General features: G+C 45.0%; 1 non-coding gene, 1 pseudogene and 2 gene segments (V, D, J or C); 1 reads left to right on the forward strand and 3 right to left on the reverse strand.

Moving 5' to 3' along the window:
* The first annotated feature begins 900 nt into the window (after positions 1-900).
* On the forward strand, positions 901-1,004 carry LOC122204294. The gene has a single exon (XR_006195594.1). It is a non-coding gene; the product is annotated as a U6 spliceosomal RNA (small nuclear RNA).
* Positions 1,005-3,814: 2,810 nt separating this feature from the next.
* LOC122203353 lies at positions 3,815-5,560 on the reverse strand (annotated as a pseudogene).
* A 9,698-nt stretch (positions 5,561-15,258) lies between these two features.
* Positions 15,259-15,941, reverse strand: LOC122204023. The segment is given in 2 exon segments: positions 15,259-15,650; positions 15,762-15,941. Coding segments are annotated over 2 exon segments (438 nt in total).
* A 4,778-nt stretch (positions 15,942-20,719) lies between these two features.
* LOC122203342 lies at positions 20,720-21,347 on the reverse strand. The segment is given in 2 exon segments: positions 20,720-21,126; positions 21,238-21,347. Coding segments are annotated over 2 exon segments (438 nt in total).
* Between the last annotated feature and the right edge of the window lie 3,299 nt (positions 21,348-24,646).

Raw genomic sequence — 24,646 nt, forward strand, 5'->3', positions numbered from 1 at the left:
TGTGTGTTGGCAGGGAAGAAGGGGCTGCCACCATTCCTTGGTTCCCAGGGGCACCTTCTCTTCTGAGCCATGGGGGAGAACTTGTTGAGCCTGAAGTTTGCCTCCTGTGCTGACTAGTGAACGGCATGGTCAGGAAGAGATTCCTGTGTGAAACGGCATGGTCTGAAGTCCTGCGTGTTGCCGTGCCTGGCACAGGCAGATTCCACAGGACATTCCTAACTATGGTCCTCACATCCCTCAGTCTCCCCATTCTAGTGTCTCTGAGAGAATTATCTTCCTGAGCAAGGATTTTCTGCTGCTGTGTTCACGTGAGCAGGCTGAGCCTACAATTTCAACAATAGCTCAGACTAAAGCTCCTTTAAAGTCAATGCTTCCTGGAGAGTTTCAGAGCCTAGGCTCCTGGTAATGTGATAGAAACAGTAGAGACCATGAAAAGGAGCTCAACATCCCTACTCATTAGGGAAATGAAGATCAAAACCACTTACATACCACTTCAGCTTTATGAAGAGATGGTCATCTGAAACCTCATGTATGCTAGTGGGAATGCAATCCTTTGCAGCCACATTGGAGAACAGTCTGGCACTTTATTCAGAAGTGTATAATAAAGTCACGATAGGGCCCAGGAATTCAGCTATTAGGTATCAAACCAAAAGAAACTAAAATATATGTCCACACAAACACCTTCTATAGGAGTGTTTATGGCAGCAATATGCATAATAGACAGAAGGTGTCAATGACACAAATGTCCATCAGCTGATAAATAGATAATGAACATATGGTGCATCCATACAGTGAAATACTAGTCACCAATTTAAAAAGGTGAACTACAGAGCCAGATATAACTAGATGGACCTCAAAAACATATTACACCTAAGATTCAGCAACAGAAGGCAATCACACATTTGTTTTGACAGCCTATGCAATAAAATTGGAACCTTCCAGATAGATTAGCATGGGCTCCACACAAGGATGATAGGCAATTAAGTGAAACATTCCATACATTTACAGATGGTGATGTTCCCACAGCAATGTGCATGCACCTAATGTGGGTGAATGGGGCACTTAAAATGGCACATGTTCAGTGTTTCAGTGCACATGAAATGCCCACAATAAATCACTGCAGACAGAATGGAATTTGTGGCTACAAAGGGCGGAGTGCAGTGGCGACAGTGACTTCACTGCTGGTAGGTCCAAGGTTTCTCTGCAGGTGATGGAAATGTGGTAAATTCAGTCATGATAGAGGTTGTCCAACTGTGTAACTATACTAAAGACCATGGAATTGTACACTGTAAATGAATGAACTTTGTGGCATGCAAATTATCTCAATAGCTTTGTTTTGCTTTGTTTTTAGAAAAAAACAATACGAGGGAGAGCAACTGTGACCGACCTTTTAAGGTCGTTCTGTGCTCAGAGCAGACCCTCACAACTTCTAGGGTGTCCGTGGTCTCCCTGTTTGTTTGTCACAGGCAATAATGGGGGTGACCACGAGGGGCAGGGGCAGGTTTTTGTCTTAGGTCCCCATGGGCCTGTAGCACTGTGTCAGCATTGATGCTTTCATCCCACACTGAGCAGTAATAATCAGCCTCGTCCTTAGGCTGCAGGCCCAATATGGTCAGAGAGGCTGTGTTCCCAGAGTGGGAGCCAGAGATCTGGAACTGTGAGAGCCTACTTGTCCTGAGCATCACAGTTTTGGGGCCACCGTGAGAAATCTGTTGGTACCAGCCCACATAATTTGTTCCAACATTGTTACTGTTTCCAGTGCAGGTGAGGGTGACCTTCTGTCCCACAGACCCTGATGTGTATGCTTCCTATGTCAGTGGAGACTGTGCCCAGGACCCTGTAACAGAGCAGTGGAGACACAGACAGGGGAGTCTCAAGGAAGAAGAAGAAGAAAAAAACAGAAGAAGAAGAAGGGAGAAGGAGAGGACAAAGTGGAAGAAGTAGTCAACCTGTAGTTAGCACTGCAGGATGGAGTGGATTGACTGTGGGGCCCAAGAAGGTTGGATCTCATGTTCCTGAGCCTGGGTCACTGGAGGAGCACTACGACGTTTGGGTTGTGTTGGTCAGTGATGTCTGGCTTCATTATGGATTGGAAACAAGTGCTGATGAGGTAGCATGATGTGGAGACAAAAAAGGAACCTTGGTCCCAGGGTACATGGTTGAGTCAATGATTTGGCTCAACTCTGGTTGAGTCCAGAGATTTGAGGAGATATCCCGGTAGTGATGTGTCAAAATCATGTCATTCTGTCCACTGCTGTTGCTCCTTCGGGGGGCAGTAGAGAGTGCATTTCTGTCCTGGGGTCTCTGTCCCTGATGGAGGCTGGATCAGCAGGGAGAGGTGTGGAGATCTGTGAGCACAGGGCAGGGTCAACACTTCAGAGAGTGGGGCTAGAGTAGGATCCCTGCTGGAGCTCAGGAAGCATTCATCTGGGTGGTAAGTAAGAACAGGGAGGACTAGGGGCATTCAGTCTGTGGTGGCCACGATCTGACACCTTGATCCTTAAGTCGCCAACGAGGGCACACCTGCCTCACACTTCTTACTCCATTCCACACCCTGAGGAATTGGGTCTGTGATGGTTAAATTACGTGTAGCTTGTGTAGGCCATGAGAGCCAGATGTTTGGTCTAACATGATTTTAGTAGTTTCTGCGAATATATATTTCACATGATATTAAGAAGTAAATGAGTAGGGGCACCTGGGTGGCTCAGTCAGTTAAGCAACTGACTCTTGATTTCAGATCAGGTCATGATCTCACGGTTCATAAGATTGAACTCTGCATTGGGGTCTGAGCTGAAAGCATGAAGCCTGATTGGGATTCTCTCTTCCCTTCTCTCACTGCCTCCCCCCACCCCACTGTGCTCTCTCTCTTCTCAAATAAAGGAATAAATTTTAAAAAATGGAATTAAGTCAGTAGACTTTTATTAAAGCCAATTACCATCCATAATGTGAATGTGCCTCATCCAATCAGTTGAAGGCCTTGATGTAGAAAAGACTGACCTTGCACAGAAAGAAGGGATTCTGGGAACACATTGCCCTCAGAACAAAACTACAACGTCTACACTTCCTCTCCTGGGTCTGTGGCCTTCCAGCCCACACTGTGGATTTTGGACTTGCCAACCACTACAACAATGGATAAGATTCCTTAAAATAAATATCTCAGAGAGATTGATATGCACACATAGACATGCACATATACATACATTATATTACACATACATACACACATGCATCTTATTGGTTCTGTTTCTCAGGAGAACCCTAACTCATGTGCAGTCCTTTATCCAAATCTCAGTCTTATTCTTTGTTTTTTTCTAGCCCTTTGCATGGTTCACTTCTACAGAGGGATCAAGACAGCTGATCAGGCAATGCTAAGTCTGTGCTCTAGGTCCTGCAAAGACCTTGAGAAATCATGATCACAAAGTGATCACAGGTGTCAGGTGGTGGGGAAGTGACCACCATTGAAGTTTCTTGCAACTCTTCACCTTCTTTCTACCTCTGAGAAGAGAAGGCTCAGCACAGAGCCTGACACGGTGCTTGAACTCACGATCTGTGAGATCATGACCTGAGCCGAAGTCAGTCGCCTAACCAACTGAGCCATCCAGGCCCCCCTATACTTTCTGCTTTCTAACTCTCATGTGAATGCCTACATTTCATATCAACACCTCGTGCCTGGGAGTGAGTGTGTGTTGGTCTGGAATTGATCAGGTGCATGGACATCAGAATGGTCATGGGATTGAGCTATGATTTTATGAGATGGAAACAACCTGGCCCATATCCCCTGCCCAGATGCCAGTGTCCATAGTCCATGTCCCAACTTGAATAACAAAGAGGGTAGAGGGAAGAAGAGGTGGCAGGCACGGCCATATTTGGTGAAACTTATCATTTTCTTCTCCTATTTGAACCCCAAATCCCCAGCCATGTGATTAGTCAGTGACTAAGCCCAGTTCCAACCAGATAGCCACTGTATACCCAAGCCACTTGGACAATCCCCTCCCTGGTCACCATGATGATTTCAGGGGAGATGGTGGAGTGATCTGGTCCAGGCAACTTGAAAACCGAAGTTTCTGGTCAATGGGTCATGGAGGGCAAATCTCTCGTCCAGAGGGTGTGTTGTATGGACCTCATTCTGGGACTGCAGGGACATTTGTCCCAATCTGGGAAGTCAGCCTGAGACACAGTATGTTTTACTTCTGTTTCTTCTCTCTACTTCCAGACACTGTCAGTTCCCTGAGCAGGTGTGCCCTCCATGTGTTTCCTTTGCTGTGTCATGACCCCTTAGACCCAAGTCTGCCATGTAGCAAGGGTTCAGTAAAGGGTGTGAATGCATACCATTGGAAGAGTGGACTATCCTAAGCCAGACACAGCTGGACTCTGAGTCCTGGTTCTGTCCTGACCCCTTGATAAGGACTGAACTGTGTGCCTTCAAAACCCTATGTGGAAATCCTAACCCACATTGTGATGTTTGCAGATAAGGCATTGAAGCATGTAATTATGGATTAACGAGGTCATATGGGTGGTGTCCTAAAACATAGGGATGATGTCTTTATAAGAAGAGGTAGAGACACCAGAGGAGAAAACACAAACAAGGCCATGTGAGCACCCAGGAAGAACGCCACCATCTGCAAGCCAAAGAGAGAGACCTCAGGAGAAATCAAAGCTGGCAACACCTTGAACTTGGAGATTCAGCATCCAGAACTGTGAGAAATTCAATATCTTTTGGATTAGCCACACAGTCTATGGTTATGTTATGGTAGCCCTAGCAGACAGGCACAAGCCTCAGGGACTCTGTCCCCAGGGCAATATCCCAGCGTACAGGAATTTCTGCTCAGTTTGCATGAAACAGAAAATGTGTACCTGCAAGACAGGCTGCAGAGACACAATTGAGAGGACAAGGACACATATCCTAGAGAAAGTTCCCTGAGTTGGGTTTCAGACCTCAGATTTAGGTCAAACAAAAGGGGAACCGGCTATCTTGGCAGAAGATGGGGGCTGCAAAAGAAATCCCATCACTGCAGGGACAGCATGTTTTAGTCTCACTTCCCCACAGGCCTGGAGCACTGTGTGAGCTCTCAGACTATCATCCCATGCTGAGCAGTAATATCAGCCTCGTCCTCAGCCTGCAGCCCAGTGATGGTCAGCGTGCCTGAACTGCCAGACTTTGAGCCAGAGAATCTATCTGGGACCCCCGAGGCTTTGCTGTTATCCCAATAGATGACAGTTTTGGGGCCCATTCCTGGGACTTGTTGGTACCAGCTCACAGCATTACCACCCCCGGATGTTGGAGCTGCTTCCGGTGCAGGAGATGGTGATCCTCTGGCCTAGGGTCCCAGACACTGATGGTGGCTGAGTCAGCACAGACTGGGCCCAGGACCCTGCAAATGAGAGACACAGAGACCGTGATGCCGGGGTCTAGAGACAAGAGGAAAAAGCAGGACCCACATGTCCTCCAAGGGCCCCTTCCCTTGGCCTCACATCCAGTTACCTGTACAGTGAGCAAGTAGGGTGAGGAGAAGAGGGGTCCAGGCCATGGTGGAAGTCATCACTGTTCCTACCTTCTGTAACCCACGGTGTGCAGACCTCCCCTAATAGGTGTCTTCCCCCTTTTCATTCTCTAAGAGGGGGAGGATCTGTCCATGCAAATGAGATTCATAGCTGTCTAACACTTCACTGGCCCTGGGTCAGGCCTCTCTGTTGAGGAGGTAAGGGGATGGGTATGGGAGGGGCTGTGTGGGGCCAGGGGGTGTGGATGTCACCGCTGTGAGCCCTGAACATAGGGCACAGGCAGTTCCAGGTGGCAGGTCCCAGCTCTGATCACCTTTTAACCCTTGAAATGGGCCGTATGTGTCCCTTGGTGGTCCAGGCCCAGACACAGCATTGTGTGACATGTGACTGGAGCCAGTCAGACACACCTCCTGACATCCTACTGCTTTGTCCCCTACCCCCTGCTTTAGGGCCAGGTATCCCCTTATGTTGCCTCCCATTACCTCAAGGAAAGCTGTATACTCTACCCAGACTCTTCAAGGTCTGGCCATGGCTACCTTGGCTGTTCATGGGTCAGGGTCGAGGTGGCGTCTCGGCTCAGATTCCTTTTCAGTCAGGATCAAATCCAGAGCACTGTGCTACCCCCATGAAGACGTGTCTCTTTCTGTGCAGGACACATGTTTTTTCCTCTTATGTGATTCCTTGCTTGTTACAAATTTAGCAGTGTATCTCCAACACACAAAAAAATATTTTTTCAAAGTCCATTTTCCTGGTGAACTGTAAGTATTTTTGTTTTTTATCTGATCTTTATTCAAGATTCACCATTTTATTGGTCTTCTCACTAATAGATGAGTTGAGTAACATATTTTACACTTGTTCATTTTGTATTTGTATGAGAATCAGATATTTGGCTTTTTGAGTCTGGCTAATTCTGATCCCACTCCCAGGACACAGAAAAGGTTAAATGTGTCAGTGCCTTCTGTGACCTCCCTGTGAGGTGGAGTCTCTCAGCAATGATCCTGAGGTGGCCTGGGGTGGCACTTACTGGGGACCGGAGCAGATGAGGAACCATCATGGGATGTGTACAGAGCATCTTGTGCTGGGCCTCTGGGACTGATCCTCTCCTGAGGAAGGGACAGATGGAGGAGAAAACCACAGGTGGTCATGGGATGTCTTATGTTTTATAAGACATTAGAAAACTCTGGGAGTCAGAATTACAACCGTATGAGACAGAAACCCCATGGTCTGTGTCTCCCGCTCAGCTCTTAACGTACACAACACAAGACTCAAACATGAATCAGCTATGAGGGTGGAGGGCAGAGCTGGTAATAAGGAGCTGAGTGATATACAAGGTGGGGATGCTTGCACAAACCGTCTGACCTTTTCCTCTCCTATCCAGACCCACATCTTCCAGTCATGCTGTCAGAACGTGATTGATCCAGCTCCAAATGCTGGGATGAACCTCATTTTTCTGGGAGAAATCAGATGAATTTCTTTCTGGTACCATGTTGATGGCAGGGAAGATGGTGTAAGAGATCTGGTCCAGTCCTGAAGCCTGGGATTCCTGATCAATGGGTCCAGGATGACGAGAATCTCTTATTCTGGATGGCTTGTTGTGTGGATGCAATACATGGGAATGCAGAGGCATTTTGTTCCTATGTGGGAAATCAGCTTGGGGACATGGGGGTCATGGAGAAGGGTCGTCTCAGATAACCATCAGAGAAAGAAGAGTGAGTCCTGAAGGATTTCCCTCTTGTTATCTGGAGAGGAAATATGCCTGTGTTTTATTTTCTTAAGTTTTATTTATTTATTTATTTTGAGAGAGAGAGAGAGAGAGAGAAAGAGAAAATGAGTAGGGGAGGGGCAGAGAGAGAGCGAAAGAGAATCCCAAGCAGGCTCCACACTGCCAATGCAAAGCTGCCTGACGTGGGGCTTGAACTCACAAACCGTGAGATCATGGCCTGAGCTGAAATCAAGAGTCAGATGCTTAAGCGACCCAACCACCCAGACACCCCGAAATATCCCCATGTTACCACTGAACAAGACAGGGAGGTTGTTGACGCTTCCATCATGGGGGTGAACTTGGGGCCTCATCTCCATACCTCTGATCAAGAATGTTCTCCCTAGGAGCTCACTCACATGCCATCCAGCTCCTAAGGGTTAGCTCGAAGCCACACCCCCTTCTTCGGTGCCTCCTTCCTCCCCAAACTTGCTGAATCTGCCCATTATCCTCTAACAGCTACCGGTGTTCCCACTGGCTTGCTTCCTCCCTCCTCCTCATTCATGTTCACTGAAACATCTGGACTTTTCTTCATAAGCTTGAATTAGATCCTGTGTCTTTTTGTCAAATGCTCCAGTGGCTCCTGTATCCACCTACAATACTCAACTCCCCTCACTCCATGGTAACATTTTACATGTGTTTATGCTTTTCCTGGTTTGTTTTCCCTTTCCCAGATAGCGTCAGCTCCCTGATGACAGGGGCAATCCCTGTCTTGCCTACACTGTATCCTGAGCCTCTAGACCAAGTGTGGTACCAAGTATGTTTTAGTAAATAGTGTGGGACGAAGGAACTCTTGGTGAGTCAACTGTCCTAAGTCAAATGCAGTTGGACTCCTGTGTCTCTGGTTCCAACCTGACACTTCATGGACCTGGCCCCCAGGGAAGGCTGACCATTGCATCAAGGGATTTCTGCTCAATGTGAGACGGTATCACAATATGTGTTGCCAAGGACTGGATTTGGGGACATAGTTTGAGAGGATGAGGACAGATTGTAAATTATGTACAGTTAGATGCAATAAGTGTCCAGAGAGTGAAGGGCCCACAAGAGGAGGAGGGAGGCTGCATCTTGATTCTTCACTGATCTGGAACAGTGTTTGTCCAGATGGCCCCATGTCTGGACCCAGTGGTCAGACTTGTCTTAGGACAGGACCTAAGAAATCATGCCTTGGCAGACCTGAAGCCAGAGGTTTCATCTCAGATAACAATGAGACAAGATCTCCTCAGTCCCTATTTCTATGGCTTCCACATATGTGTTTTGTGCCAGGCCACAATTTCATCTCATGTTGCTGCTTTTTCTGCTACAGATGATTTTGTCCTTGAGATATGACCCCAACCTCATGGATGGATGAGTCTGTAGATCCTGGAAACAAAACTTAAATTACAGAAAATATAGGGGGCAGGGATATTTGGAGTTCCTTATTACTTGGTCCAAAGCCTAACTCACTTTGGGGATTCAGAGCACAAAGCTCGGGATGCCAGCAAGGTTAGCGAATGGGGAGGGAATGGCAGAAAAGAGAAAATAAATCTGAATACAAATTGAGAAGGAAACCCTGGGCGTTCCTCTGCTACATCGGTGCAGGAGACTTGATACACATTTGCTAAGATACACACTCATTTTAAATTTCCTCACAGATCAGATCATTCCTTACAAGATCATGTAGATCTTGCCTTACATTGACAAGTTAGTAGAAAGAATCCATGAAAACTATCATTGTAGACAGATGAAATTGGGAGTGGGTGCTCAAGGAGCTAGAATCTCATTTCCTCCTAGGCCTGGGACATGGGGCCTTTCATTGTGCTGGTCAGTGGGGTTCAAATTCATCCTTAAGTTGCAGTCAAGAACTTCAGCACACAAGACTTCTCCAGTAGGCATGACTTCCCACTACATATGCCTCCACAAGACCAGGCAAACAACATCCCATGTGGGGTAGGGATACACCCACATGCCTTCCAAGAGAGGCCAAGGCAGCCATTGGAGGTGACCTCTTTTTGATCAGTTTCCTCAGACTGTCTTCCCGGGAATTATGGATGCAAGTTCCACTTGTAACCCTTGAAAATACAGAGTTTCTGAGATCACATGCTGCCCTCTTCATGTGCCTGTCTTCTGGCCCCAATTCTCCAACAAGTTACAAGTCACAGGGTCCTTCGCCAGGTTGAAGTGATGAACAGAAACCATCGCCCCAGATGCACACTGTGGGGGGCACTATATAGACTCATCGCCAGGGGTCCCCAGCAACAGGCCTGTTGCACTCACACTCTGTGCTTCCGCCTTCAGACAGAGGGTCCTCTACCCGGTCCGTGTCCTTGGTTGACACTGCATGTCTGTGCTCTCACCCTGACTTGTTTCTTCTGACTTCAGACCAACTTCCTGGGCCTTATCCTCCTCAGAGACAAGCTGGCCTGAGGACACAGGGCAGGATTCTCCCAGGGCTATATTCCAGTCACATGTTTTCTTAGTGTTTCTACTTTCTTTTCTTTTTTCTTTTCTAAAATTCCCCACCATTTCAAGGACATTTTACCAAAGCTATTACAATGATTGTATTGGTCAATTCTGGGAGGATTGACATCTTTACCAAGTTGAATATTTAAGATTAAATTTTTTTAAGTTTATTTTTATTTTATTTTTGAGACAGAGAGAGACAGAGCATGAACGGGGGAGGGTCAGAGAGAGAGGGAGACACAGAATCGGAAGCAGGCTCCAGGCTCTGAGCCATCAGCCCAGAGCCCGACGTGGGGCTCGAACTCATGGACCGCGAGATCATGACCTGAGCTGAAGTCGGACGCTTAACTGACTGAGCCACCCAGGCGCCCCCAAGTTGAATATTTAGACCCATAAGCCAGATAGATCTGTACATGTATTTAAACCTTTAATCTCCCTTTGAATGGTTTATAATTTTTAGTGCATAAAATTCTCAAATTCTTTCAGATCTTTCCTTATATGTTTCATATTTTTGATGCTATTGTAGATGATATTATTTCCAATTTTCATCTTTGGAGGTTGATGCTAGAATAGATAATACAATTCCCACGTGTGTGTGGGGATTGCATCCCCACCCCAAATGGAAACACTCGGACCAGAAGCATATCTGAGTCACTCTACACTCTCCAGAGAGCATGGCCAGAATCAGCCTTTTCATTCTTATCCAATTTCTTCATTAAGAGCTATTAATCTCTGAGCATGGGATTACTTCCAGTGCAACATTAACAGGGTGAGACTATATTATCAATGGATTAATCCAAATTTTGATCTGAAGAAAAGTATGTGATACTATCAGATCAAGTGGACTGAGGAAACTCAGGTGCTGACAGAAGAAATGACAATGCCATTGACCCCCTAAGCCAGGCAGGGTAGAGCCCCTGTTGTGAAGGGCACACCAGGTCAGGAGGGTGCAGGCCAGGTTTTTGTTTCACTTCCCCATAGATCTGGAGCACAGTGGAAGTCTTTAGAAGGAGGGTAGCTGGGTCATCCCCTGCTGCCACAGGGAACCTGTAAACACAGACCCTCATGGGAAACGGGGCAGCGGAAAAGGTGAAGCTGCTTGGTGGTCTGTGACAGTGAGGGTGACACCCACTCAAGAGCTGCCATGGATCTGGAGATGTCCCTACCTGTGCAGTGAGCCAGGAGCACCAGGAGCACAAGGAGAAGGGTCCAGGCCATGATGGATGCTCCTCCTGCAGCCCCAGATCAGGGCGGGCATGTAGCGGTTTCTTTTGTCTTCTCCCTGGACTCGTGGGGACCAGCTGTTCACACAGATTTCCATCCTGCCTACTAGCTGAAGTGTCAGCTTAGTCCCTTAGAAAGAGGGGGCTGATTTCCACAGAGACTCAGAGTTTGTCTCCTGGGAGGGACCAGGGAAGAAGCAGCTGCCGGAAATTTCCACAGACCTGTGAGCAGGAGACCCCTCCCAGCCAGAGGGGACACAGCTGCTGAGTCGTCACTAGCACACATAGGCAAAAGTGTGGGCGCCCTAAGGGGGTTGTAGGGTACACAGCAGGGGGCCCCCAGTGTGCTCTTCCTGGGGAGGCCGACAGTGCCCCCTGTTGCCCACAGGTCAAGCTTCAGTCTGTCCCTGGAAAGGATGTCAGGGACACTGACCTGACAGCCTGGCCACTGTCAGACCACAAGCATCCACGTGCCATATGCCCTAGTGCCCAAGGTAACTCATATGAACAAACAGCCTTCCCACCAAGAATTTCTGTGTTTGTCAGAGAAAGAATTGTGGTGAATCACCACCAAGCACCGTGAATGGGGCCGCAGTGGGTTGAGAATGCAGTGGTTTCTGGAAGCACACACCTGAGCTGCTGTCTCAGGTGGGCCACGTGAGGGAGGAGACTGGTTCTCTGGGTGGAGAGTTGGGACCAGGGTTCCTACAGCAGGACAAATAAAACACACTACCTTCCCAGAAGAAAGATGGAATTGGAGGTGGGTGGGGCATCAGATATGATGTGTTGAGGGGACGGAAACTACGCCATTTGACAGCAGCTTTGAGCAAATGGAATGTAAGTGCGAAAGGGGTGAGGACGTTTGACGCCTAAGTGTAAAAGTACTTCTATGTCAGAGTGAGGTGCTTGGCTTTTATTTTATTTGTATTTCTTAGAGATTGAAAACGGGAGAAATATTGTTGAAATGCAGCATATTGTTTTTATTTATTCTGTTTAACTTTTCAGCTTTTCCAAGTATAATAAAAAATCAAACATTGTATGCACTTAAGGCACAGAATGGAGATTGGATATACATTAAAATTGTGAGGTGAAACAATCAAGCTAATCAATACATTTATCACTTCATATACATGCCAGTTTTCTATTTTTATTCCTCCCTCCCTCCCTCCTTCCTTCATTCCTTTCTTCGCTCTCTCTTTTTTTCTTTCTTTCTTTCTCCTCTCTCTTTTCTTCTTTCTCTTTCTTTCTTTCTTTCTTTCTTTCTTTCTTTCTTTCTTTCTTTCTTTCTTTCTTTTATGAGAACCCTTAAGATCTATCCTGTCTGCAAATTTCAAATCTACAGTACAGTATTATTAACTAAGAAACTTATACTTTAGACAGACATTGTGGTGTCAGTTTCAACAATGTGCCTGACGACAACAGAGCAGGCAAGGCCGTGTCCAGAGGGCCTGAGGGCTGAGTATACAGGGAATCTGGAGGAGGAAGATGAGCAAGTAGGGCCCACAAGGAAGAGCATGGAGAGGTGACCGTGGCCCTGGACTGAGGGTGAGGGAAAGGATGAGCTGAGGGCTCCAGCTGTGTGCACTGTCGGGAAGGACATGAGAAGGAAAAATAAGGTTGAGGACAGTTAAAGGGGTTTGTGTCACATGTGTAAAGGTGGGCATGTGGGAACTACGTGGGAACAAGAACGTGAGATATGCGAAGTCCGTCCTCCCCGTGTAGTGGCCGGAGCATCGCTTCCTGCTGTGCACTAGCTCTGGGTCAGTGGTAAGGAAAGGAGAAGATAAGAGAGGGGGGAAGATGAAAAAAAGGAATAAGAAGGAAATGCAGGGAGCACCCCTGCTCACAGAACCAAGATAAAGCGTACAAATCCATTAGAAGTAAATCAGGAAATCCCTCAGTTTTTGTTTTTTTTTTACTCCTGTCTTTATGTAATTACTTAAGCAATTACCGTTCAGATTTGTGCTCCTTTTAATTCTTCTGTTCTCTTTTTAATGTGTCTATTTTTTTTCTGTATTCATTCAGTTACTAAGACCATTGTGTTAATATCTGCAACTGTAATTGTGGACTAGTTATTCCTCTCTTTGCTTCTATAATTTATTCTTCAGATAATTTTGCAAAGGTATGTTATTATATACTTATCTTTTTTCTTGAATAGATTATTTTATCACTATTATATGTGTCACTGGTTTTCTAGAAAATTTCTTCCCTTAGTCTTTGGCGTGACACTTATAAAACCACATCTTTTTGTACTTTCATGGTTACAGGGTATACTTTTTTTTAAATTTTAACCATCATGCTCTGTTAGGTCAATCCATGTCTGTAACTGGAACAATTTGTCCATTTAAATGCAATATAATTTAACATCATTATGTAGTATATTAAGTTTAATATCATTTTTGTTATTTTGTTCTCTTCTTAAATCTAGATTTAGATTTAAACAATTTAAGTTCCTTTATTACTCTTTTCTTAGAAGTCTCTGTTTGTCAAAAGACTACCTGCTCTCCGCAGAGAGGTATCCACTGTATTTACTTTCCAATCTGGGTTTTGACGGGGCCTTTGTACTCAGTCTGGAATTTAATTTTCTTTTCTGGTGTACTTATGACTCATTTTCCTCTCTATTAGTCCAGTTTTGTAAGTGTTCTCAGGATGAACATTGATATAAAACATTATACAGTAAAAGGGACCTCTGTCTTCTTAGAAATTCGTTCTCAGCTCATCCATTAAGGGGCATTCAGGGAAGGGAATCCCACTCACATTCATCCCTATTATATTTATTTGGTAATGTTCCATGGGTTAACAGTGAAAAGACAACAAAATGTCTGGATTTTTTCCGGTAATATCAGGGTTCTCTGGACAATGTAGGATGGGTTCATAGGCCTTTTTCTCAAAAATAGTGAGATTCCTTTCAGCATCATTCCAGACCGAGTCAGAGGGAAAACAGAGAAAGACTATGACACATGCTCTTACACTTTACTGGTCTCACCCGGGTAATTACATCTGCAACAGTCTCATTTGCAAAAAGGTCTCATCCTGAAATATGAGAGTTTTTAGAACTTTTAATCACATGAATTGTTGGAGACACAGTTCAACGCGTAGCAATTAATATCCACAGTTTTTTCAGATTTTCTTAGTTTTTCCCTAATGTCCTTTTTCTGTAGTAAGATCCAGTTTAAGATTCTTTGAGACATTGAGTTGTGAATTGTCCTTAAGCTTCTCTTACTGTGACACTTCTCCAGACTGTCCCTCTTGTTGGTGCCTTTGTCCATACTTACTGAGTGGGGGTTATGCCTGACGTCATTCAAGCCAAGGGATTACACCTGTTCCATGAAATCTCTGGATGGGAATGTGTCTCATCTGATCCATTTATTTATACCATCAGTTAACAATATGGACGGCAGATACATGTGTAGACACTGAGTTACAACCCAATCCTTTTATGTTCCTGTGGTTGAAATCTTTCTAGTTTTGCCTCAGGGGGGCCCTTTAGGTTGGCTTGAGAGCTCCTAGACAAACCCTGTCCTTGTGTGTGTGCTCACATGGGTATGTGTGGTGGTTGTGCGCTGATTTGCTTGCGTTTGTTTGGGAGACAATGCCAGACAATGACAGAGTGTCATTTAAGGGCCATTAGTATCATATAGAATAATCCGTGGCTCAGAGTGTTTTCCTCTGTTCACATGATTAATTCTTTTTCGGTGTTTAGCACCCCCACGACCTACAGATGTTTGCAGAGTTTTGCTGCTTCCAATGTTGGATATAATTATCAAATTATTTATAAAAGTGGCACCTCCTGGGTGACCTCTTAGTTGGTTCCTGGTTTGGGTATTTACATTTAAACCTAGAATAAGTATCCATGTGCCAAGTTTAAGTTGCTTCCAGGCCTTAGTGATTAGGAATAAGTTGTTATAAGCATTGAAGTGCAGGGTTTTTCCTATGGACAAAAGTTTTGAAACTTATCTTCATAATTTTATAATTTTAAATTGGCATTTTTTCACAAATAAGAGATAACAAGACAACACTAGACACCACCAATGAGATAATAGTACCAGATGCAAATAAGGCTGACTTATTTTTCAGGTACCACATGGGTAGAGTTCAGAGGAAAAATGAAAATGCTTCATTTCTTTTTATATCAGAAGGAAAAATTGATATGATCTGGCCTAGAATAAAATACCTCAGCTGATAAAACAAGAGATTTCTCTTTCATCAAGACTCTGTGTTGGAAGGGCTTTCTGAGAGTGACTTTGAGGACAGAAAGGACAGGAGGAACCTCACTCACGGGAGGTGCCCTTGCATGGACCTGCGCCCAAGTCATCAGCCACAGAATGAGCAGAATCACAGGCTAAGCTGAGGAGGCAACTGCTGATGTGTTTCCCTCTTTACAGATGAGTAACTAGGTTTTTGTCTCACTTCCCCACAGGCCTGGACCACTGTGTAAGCTCTGCCACTGCTATACCATGATGAGCAGTAATAATCAGCCTCGTCTTCGGCCTGGAGCCCAGTGATGGTCAGGGTGCCTGTGCTGCCAGACTTGGAGCCGGAGAATCGATCAGGGACCCCTGAGGGTCGGCTGCTATCATAATAGATGATGGTTTTGGGGGCCATTCCTGGGATTTGTTGGTACCAGCCCACGTAACTAGCAACTCCAGTGCAGGAGATAGTGACCCTCTGGCCCAGGGCCCCAGACACGGAGGATGGTTGATTCGGCCCCGACTGAGCCCAAATCCCTGGAAAGAGAAACAACAGAGAGGATATTCCTGGGGTCTAGAGACAAGAGGAGGAATCAGGCGCACACTTGTGCTTCCAGAACCCCTTCCCGTGTCCCCACATCAAGTCACCTGTGCAGTGAGCGAGGAGGGTGAGGAAGAGAGGGGACCAGGCCATGGCGGAGGTCAGCACCGATCCTGCCTTCTGTTGCCTCACAGCTGAGCAGAGCCTCCCTTCACCTCTCCCTTCACCTCTTGATCTGTTGAGAGGGGGAGGGCCCAACCATGCAAATGCGACCCCCCTGTTTTTTGACTCCTCACTGACTTCTTTAGGTGCCTCTGCCTGAGGATGTCAGGGGGATGGGCAGGGTGGGGTCAATTTCAGGGCAGGGGTGGGGAGGTCACAGATGTGAGGCCTGAGCAGAGGGCACAGGCAGTGGCAGGTGGCAGTTCTCATCTCTGATCTACCGTGACCCCTCAGAAACAGGCCTTGAGTGCCCCTTAGTGTCCAGACACAGTCATGCCATTGTATGACATGAGCAGAGCCCATCAGAGACCACTTCTGCCTCCCCACTCCTCTAGCCACTCTCCTCTATCCAAGTGTTAGACCAGGTATCCCCACGTGGCCCCCCATCACCTCAGGGCAGACTCTCTGTTCTACTCAGACTCCTAGGGGTGAGACTGTCCATGGCTCCCTTGACTGTTCATGGGTCAGGCCAGAGGAGGTGTCTCTATACACATTCCTGTAACAGTAAAGGTGTACCAATAGGGGAAGGAGTTATCTGGATATGACAGCGGAGGCAGGGCTCCAGGCATGGGTGCCTGGGAGCAGCAGAGAACAGAGGGCAGCTCCCATGGGGAAATTTGGCAGATGGACCTGACCCTGATGAGATCGTTCTTTACATGTGCTTCTTACTCTGATGGAGTGTGTTGATTCACACTCTATCTTGGGATCTATGTGAATGTGCTCATTGTCAGACGTCTGAGTCATTCCAGTTTTCTCTCCCAAAGTGCATCAGGAAATATCAGTGAGATCCTAAGGATCCCATCTGGGGAATCTGCTCTAGGATTCGTGTATACTCTTTCTGAATTCCTTCCCAAATCATGGTAGCTCTGTTCCGGAGACCTTGCAAAGGACCGTTTTCAGCCTATGCGTTCCCTGGGTGTAAGAGGAACTTGAATGACTTTCTGGTCTTTTTATTCTATGGCATCAATCTATGTGTCTCTCGAGAACAATACCACGTTGGTTTTCATGACTACAGCTTTATTAATATAATTTCAAAGTGGGAAGTATGGTGTCTCGAGGTTTGTTCCTTCTCAAGATTGCTTTGGCAATTTGGGGTCTTTTCTGGTTGTATACAAAATTCGGGTTTTTTTAGTTTCTGTGAAAAATGTCATTGGAATTTTTATGGGGATTGCATTGAATTTATAGAGTGCTTTGAGTAGTGTGGACATTTTAGCATTATATTTATTGTGGAGATGCCTGGATTTAGGAACTACCTGAAGGTTGTGTATGAGGTCTAAGTGTTTGTCTAAGATGACCTCCATCTCTGTGGTTAAAAATGTGGATGGATTATGATGATTCAAACGAAAGAAAAGATACTAGTTTGGCAATAAGGTAAAGAATGTGGATATGTGCATTTTTTATTTTTATTTTTTTCACTGATGTACTCTTTTTAAATCAAAACCTTTCCTGGGCACCAGCTAAGTACCGGTAAGCTGCAGACACTTAGTGTGCGAGGACAAACAAAACTGTCAAGGTCATGGAGCCTGTTGGGTTTTCATCTGATTCACTATGACAGACAAGGAGGAGATGTTTCTTGTGAGGTATTCAATGGGAAGCATTAAATATTTATAGGACTAGAACACACGGTTTTATGTTAACCGAGAGTTGATGACTAGAAGTGTGTGTGTATAACTGTATCTTATGTATTATCTTTATGAAGTTTGTGTTTTATATATATATATGTGTATGTGTGTGTGTATATATATATGTGTATATGTATATATATGTATATATATATACATGTATATATGTATATATACATATGTATATATATACATATATATGTATACATATATACATGTATATACATGTATATATATATATATATGTGTGTGTATATATGTGTATATATATATACATACATATATATGTGTTTGTGTATATATATATATATGTATATATATATATATATATATATATGATATAAATCCCAGGAGATATATCCTAGATGTATTGTCATGAACAGTATAGAGAGGGATTAGATAAACCACTGGGGAAAATAATTGTGTGAATATTTACAGGAGGAGTAGAACCTTGTGTGACACAGAGAAGGACTGGAGAGGGATCTGGTGTGAGTAATTATAATACATTGCACACTGAGAAAGGAGGGCTTAGAGCACCAGGAACTTTTGGGTCATGGGACTGAGCTCCGTTGGGTAGTAAGGTCTGTCTGGATAATACCTGTTCGGGTATTTTCCTGCTGGCCTGCCTCACAGCTCAGTCTCTCAGTGCCAGTGTGAACAGGCCACCGCTGACCCCGGTCCTGGTCACCCAGCTGCTCTGATAACACACAGCATCCCTAGAGGACACTCTGACCTTTGCAGACGGATATTTGAGCTTTCAGTGCCCAAGGAAAGAGCATGATTGCATCCTCTCCTGGGTGATTGGGATGGAGACATTAATTTTCTTCGGGTCACTAACAGCATCCAGGCTGCTCACCATGGGGCTTAGTTTACAGTGTTTATGTTCCTGGACATATTAGTGTTCCCTGACATTAGGTTTGCTTGCTGCAGGGCCCTGGCATCACTACCAGTCTCCAATCTAAATTTGTTTTAAAGTTTATTTTTTTTAAGACATAGAGAGACAGAAAGACAGAGAGAGAGAGAGAGCAGGGAGTTACAGAGAGATAGCGGGAGACACAGAATCAAGAGCAAGCTCCAGGCTCTGATTCCGTGGCACAGAGCCCAAGGCAGGGTTTTGGCTCACGAACCACGAGATCATGCACTGAGCCAAAGTCCTAAACTTAACCGACTGAGCTACCCAGGCACCCCTACCAGTCTCCAATCGAAACCAATTTCAAGGCCTCATATTTCCCAGGTTCACTCCCGGTTCATACGTGATAAAAAGTCCATGGGGGTTATCCTTGAATTTTGAATTCTTTTTGCTGTTGTTGCTGTATTATGAGAATCTCCTGTTATATCCTATCACTTCCATGGTACAGGCTCTGGGGCCTGTGAAGTCTCTGTTTGTCAAAAGACTACCGGCTCTCCGCAAACAAGTACCCACTGTACTCTCTTCCCAATCTGGGTTTTGACCAGACCTTTATACTTAGTCTGGAATTTAATTTTCTTCTCTAGTATACTCATGACCCATTTGCCTTTCTATTAGTCCAGTTTTGTAAGTGTTCTCGAATGAACATTGATATAAACCATTATACAGTACAAGAAAATCTATCTTAGAAATTTGTTCTCTGCTCATCCACTAAGGGGCATTCAGGGAACGAATCCCACTCACATTCAACCCTATTATCTTTATTTGGTAAATGTTCCATGGGTTAACGGTGAAAAGACAACAAAATGTCTAGATTTTTCCGGTCATACCAGGGTTCTCTGGACAAGGTAGGATGGGTTCATCGGCTTTTTTCTCTAAAATAGTGAGATTCCTTTCAGCATCATTGCAGGCCGAGTCAGAGGGAAAACAAAGACAGAGAAAGCCCAGAACACATGCAGTTACACTCTACTGGTCTCACCCTGGTAATTACATCTGCAACAGTCTCATTTCCAAAAAGGTCTCATCCTGAAATATGGGAGTTTTTAGAACTTTTAATCACATGAATTATTGGAGACACAGTTCAACGCGTAACAATTAATATCCACAGTTTATTCAGATTTTCTTAGTTTTTACCTAGTGTCCTTTTTCTGTTTTATGATCCAGTTTATGATTCTTTGCGACACTGAGTTGTGAATTGTCCTTAAGCTTCTCTTACTGCGACACTTCTTCAGACTGTCCCTCTTTTGGTGCTTTTGTGCATACTTACTGAGTGCGGGCTATGCCTGACGTCATTCAAGCCAAGGGTTTACACCTGTTCCATGAAATCTCTGCACGGAAATGTGTCTCATCTGATTCCATATATTTATATCATCAGTTAACAATATAGACGGCAGACATATGTGTAGACAGTGAGTTACAACCCAGTCCTTTTATGTTCCTGTGGTTGAAATCTTTCTAGTTTTGCCTCATGGGGGCCCTTTAAGTTGGCTCGTGAGCTCCTAGACAAACCCTGTCCTTGTGTGTGTGCTCACACGGGTATGTGTGGTGGTTGTGCACTGATTTGCTTGCGTTTGTTTGGGAGACAATGACAGACAATGACAGAGTGTCATTCAAGTGTCATTAGTATCATATAGAATAATTCTGTTGCCCAGAATGTTTTATTATGTTCACATGATTAATTGTTTTTCAGCCTTTAGCACCCCGCGACCTACAGATGTTTGCAGAGTTTTGCTGCTTCCAATGTTGGATATAATTATCAAATTATTTATAAAAGTGGCACCTCCTTGGTGACCTCTTAGTTGGTTCCTGGTTTGGGTGATTATTTTAAACCTAGAACAAATATTTATGTGCCAAGTTTAGGTTTCTTTCAGGCTTTAGTGATTAGGAATAAGTTGTTATAAACATTAAAGTGCAGGGTTTTTCCTATGGACAAAATTTATGAAACTTATCCTCATAATTTTATAATTTTAAATTGGCATTTTTTCACAAATCATAGATAATAAGAAGAGACTAGGCACTGCCATGGAGATAATAGTACCAGATGCAAATAAGGTTGACTTATTCTCCAGGCACCACATGGGTAGAGTTCAGAGAAAAAATAAAAATGCTTCATTTATTTTAATATCAGTGGGAAAAATTGATATGATCTGGCCTAGAAGTAAAATACCTCAGCTGATAAAACAAGAGATTTCACTTTCATGAAGACTCTTTGTGTAGAAGGGGTTTCTGAGAGTGACTTTGAGGACAGAAAGGACAGGAGGAACCTCACTCACGGGAGGTGCCCTTGCATCGACCTGTGTGCAAGTCATCAGCCACAGATTGAGCAGAATCACAGGCTAAGCTGAGGAGGCAACTGCTGATGTGTTTCCCTCTTTACAGATGAGTAACTAGGTTTTTGTCTCACTTCCCCACAGGCCTGGACCACTGTGTAAGCACTGCCACTGCTGTACCACGATAAGCAGTAATAATCAGCCTCATCCTCGGCCTGGAGCCCAGTGATGGTCAGGGTGCCTGTGCTGCCAGACTTGGAGCCGGAGAATCGATCAGGGACCCCTGAGGGTCTGTTGCTATCATAATAGATGATGGTTTTGGGGGCCATTCCTGGGATTTGTTGGTACCAGCCCACGTAACTACCAACTCCAGTGCAGGAGATAGTGACCCTCTGGCCTAGGGCCCCAGACACTGAGGATGGTTGATTCGGCCCCGACTGAGCCCAAATCCCTGGAAAGAGAAACAACAGAGAGGATATTCCTCGGGTCTAGAGACAAGAGGAGGAATCAGGCCCACACTTGTGCTTCCAGAACCCCTTCCTGTGTCCCCACATCAAGTCACCTGCGCAGTGAGCGAGGAGGGTGAGGAGGAGAGGGGACCAGGCCATGGCAGAGGTCAGCACCGATCCTGCCTTCTGTTGCCTCACAGCTGAGCAGAGCCTCCCTTCACCTCTCCCTTCACCTCTTCATCTGTTGAGAGGGGGAGGGCCCAACCATGCAAATGCGACCCCCCTGTTTTTTGACTCCTCACTGACTTCTTTAGGTGCCTCTGTCTGAGGATGTCAGGGGGATGGGCAGGGTGGGGCCAATTTCAGGGCAGGGGTGGGGAGGTCACAGATGTGAGCCCTGAGCCAAGGGCACAGACAGTTGCAGGTGGCACTTCTCAGCTCTGGTCTACCGTGACCCCTCAGAAACAGGCCTTGAGTGCCCCTTAGCGTCCAGACACAGACATGCCATTGTATGAGGTGAGCAGAGCCCATCAGAGACCACTTCTGCCTCCAACTGCTCTAGCCACTCTCCCCTGCCTCAGGGCTAGACCAGGTGTCCCCACATGTGGCCCCCTATCACCTCAGGGCAGACTCTCTGTTCTACTCAAACTCCTGGGCGTGAACCTGTCCATGGCTCCCTTGACTCTTAATGGGTCAGGCCTGAAGAGTTGTCTCTATACACATTCCTCTAACAGTAAAGGTGTATCAAAAGGGGAAGGAGTTATTGGATATGACAGTGGAGGCAGGGCTCCAGGCGACCGTGCCAATGCAGGAAGCAGCAGAGAGCAGAGGGCAGCTCCCATGGGGGCCTTTGGCAGATGGGACCTGACCCTGGTGAGATTGTTCTTTACATGTGCATCTTACCCTGATAGTTGTCTTGATTCACACTCTATCCTGGCATCTATGTCAATGTGCTCATTGTCAGACGTCTGAGTGATTCCAGTTTTCTCTCCCAAAGTGCATCGGGAAATATCAGTGAGATCCTAAGGATCCCATTTGGGGCATCTGCTCTAGGATTCATGTATACTCTTTCTGAATTCCTTCCCAAATCCATGGTAGCTCAGTTCTGGAGAGATTGCAAAGGACTGTTTTCAGCCTATGTCTTCCATGGTGGTCAAGAGGAACTTGAATGACTTTCTGGTCTTTTTATTCTATGGCATCAATCTATGTGTCTCTTGAGACAAATACCATATTGTTTTTCATGACTACAGCTTTGTAATATAATTTGAAAGTACAAAGAATGGTGTCTCGAGGTTTGTTCCTTCTCAAGATTGCTTTGGCAATTTGGGGTCTTTTCTGGTTCTATACAAAATTCAGGGTTTTTTTTTTTTTATTTCTGCGCAAAACTTCATTGGAATTTTTATGAGGATTGCATTGAATTTATAGAGTGCTTTGAGTAGCGTGGACATTTTAGCATCATATTTAATGTAGAGATCCCTGGATTTAGGAATTACCTGGAGGCTGTGTGTGAGGTGTAAGGGTTTGTCTAAGATGACCTCCATCTCTGTGCTTAAAAATGTGGATGGATTATGATGATTCAAACAAAAGAAGAGATACTAGTTTTGGCAATAAGGTAAAGAATGTGGATATGTGCATTTTTCCTTTTTTTCACTGATGTATTCTTTAAATATCAAAAACCTTTCCTGAGCACCAGCTAACCGGTAAGCTGCAGACACTCAGTGCTGCAAGGACAAACAAGACTGTCAAGGTCGTGGAGCATGTTGGGTTCATGTGACTCACTATGACAGACAAGGAGGAGATGTTTCATGGGAGGTATTCAATGGGAAGCATTGAGTATTTATAGGACTGGAACACACGGTTCTATGTTAACCGAGAGTTGATGACTAGAAGTGTGTGTGTGTATATAACTATATCTTATATTTTATTTATACGTAGTTTGTGTTATATATATATATATATATATATATATATATATATATATATGGTAAAAACCCCAGGAGATATATCCTAGATGTATTGTCATGAACAGTGCAGAGAGGGATTAGATAAACCACTGGGGAAAATAATTGTGTGAATATTTACAGGAGGAGTAGAACCTTGTGTGACACAGAGAAGGACTGGAGAGGGATCTGGTGTGAGTAATTATAATACATTGCACACTGAGAAAGGAGGGCTTAGAGCACCAGGAACTTCTGGGTCATGGGACTGAGCTCTGTCGGGTAGTAAGCTCTGTCTGGAAAATACCTGTTCGGGTATTTTCCTGCTGGCCTGCCTCACAGCCCGTCCTCTCAGTGCCAGTGTGAACAGGCTACCGCTGACCCAGGTCCTGGTCACCCAGCTGCTCTGACAACACACAGCATCCTTATAGGACACTCAGACCTTTGCAGATGGATATTTGAGCTTTCAGTGCCCAAGGAAAGAGCATGATTGCATCCTCTCCTGGGTGATTGGGATGGAGACATTAATTTTCTTCAGGTTCCTAACAGCGTCCAGGCTGCTCACCACAGGGCTTAATTTACAGCGTTTACGTTCCTGGACATATTAGTGTTCCCTGACACTGGGTTTGCTTGCTGTAGGGCCCTGGCATCACTACCAGTCTCCAACCTAAATTTGTTTTAATGTTTATTTTTTAAGACATAGAGAGACAGAAAGACAGAGAGAGAGAGAGAGCAGGGAGTTACAGTAAGAGAGCAGGAGACACAGAATCAGAAGCAGGCTCCAGGCTCTCATTTCGTGGCACAGAGCCCAAGGCAGAGCTTCGGCTCATGAACCACGATATCATGACCTAAGCCAAATTCCTAAGCTTTACCGACTGAGCCACCCTGGCACCCCTACCAGTCTCTAATCGAAACCAATTTCAAGGCCTCATATTTCCCAGGTTCACTCCCGGTTCATATGTGATAAAAAGTCCATGGGGGTTATTCAAAGTCTTTGAACTTTGAATACTTTTTGCTGTTGTTGCTGTATTATGAGGATCTCCTGTTATATCCCATCACCTCCATGGTACAGGCTCTGGGGCCTTTGAAGTCTCTGTTTGTCAAAAGATTACCGGCTCTCCACAAACAAGTACCCAGGGTACTCACTTCCCAATCTGGGTTTTGACCAGGCCTTTATACTTAGTCTGGAATTTAATTTTCTTCTCTGGTATACTCATGACCCATTTGCCTCTCTATTAGTCCAGTTTTGTAATTGTTCTCGGATGAACATGATAGAAACCCTTATACCGTGCAAGGGACCTCTATTTTCTTAGAAATTCTTTCTCTGCTTATCCATTAAGGGGCATTGAGGAAAGGGAATCCCACTCACATTCAACACTATTATCTTTATATGGTAAATATGCCATAGGTTAAGAGTGAAAAGACAACAAAAGGTCTAGATTTTTCCGGTAATACCAGGGTTCTCTGGACAAGGTAGGATGGGTTCATAGGCCTTTTTCTCTAAAATGGTGAAATTCTTTCAGCATGATTCCAGACCGAGTCAGAGGAAAAACAAAGACAGAGAAAGCCTAGGACACATGCAGTT

Source organism: Panthera leo, chromosome D3 (genome assembly GCF_018350215.1).
Source record: "Panthera leo isolate Ple1 chromosome D3, P.leo_Ple1_pat1.1, whole genome shotgun sequence".
NCBI classification, from domain to species: Eukaryota; Metazoa; Chordata; class Mammalia; order Carnivora; family Felidae; genus Panthera; species Panthera leo.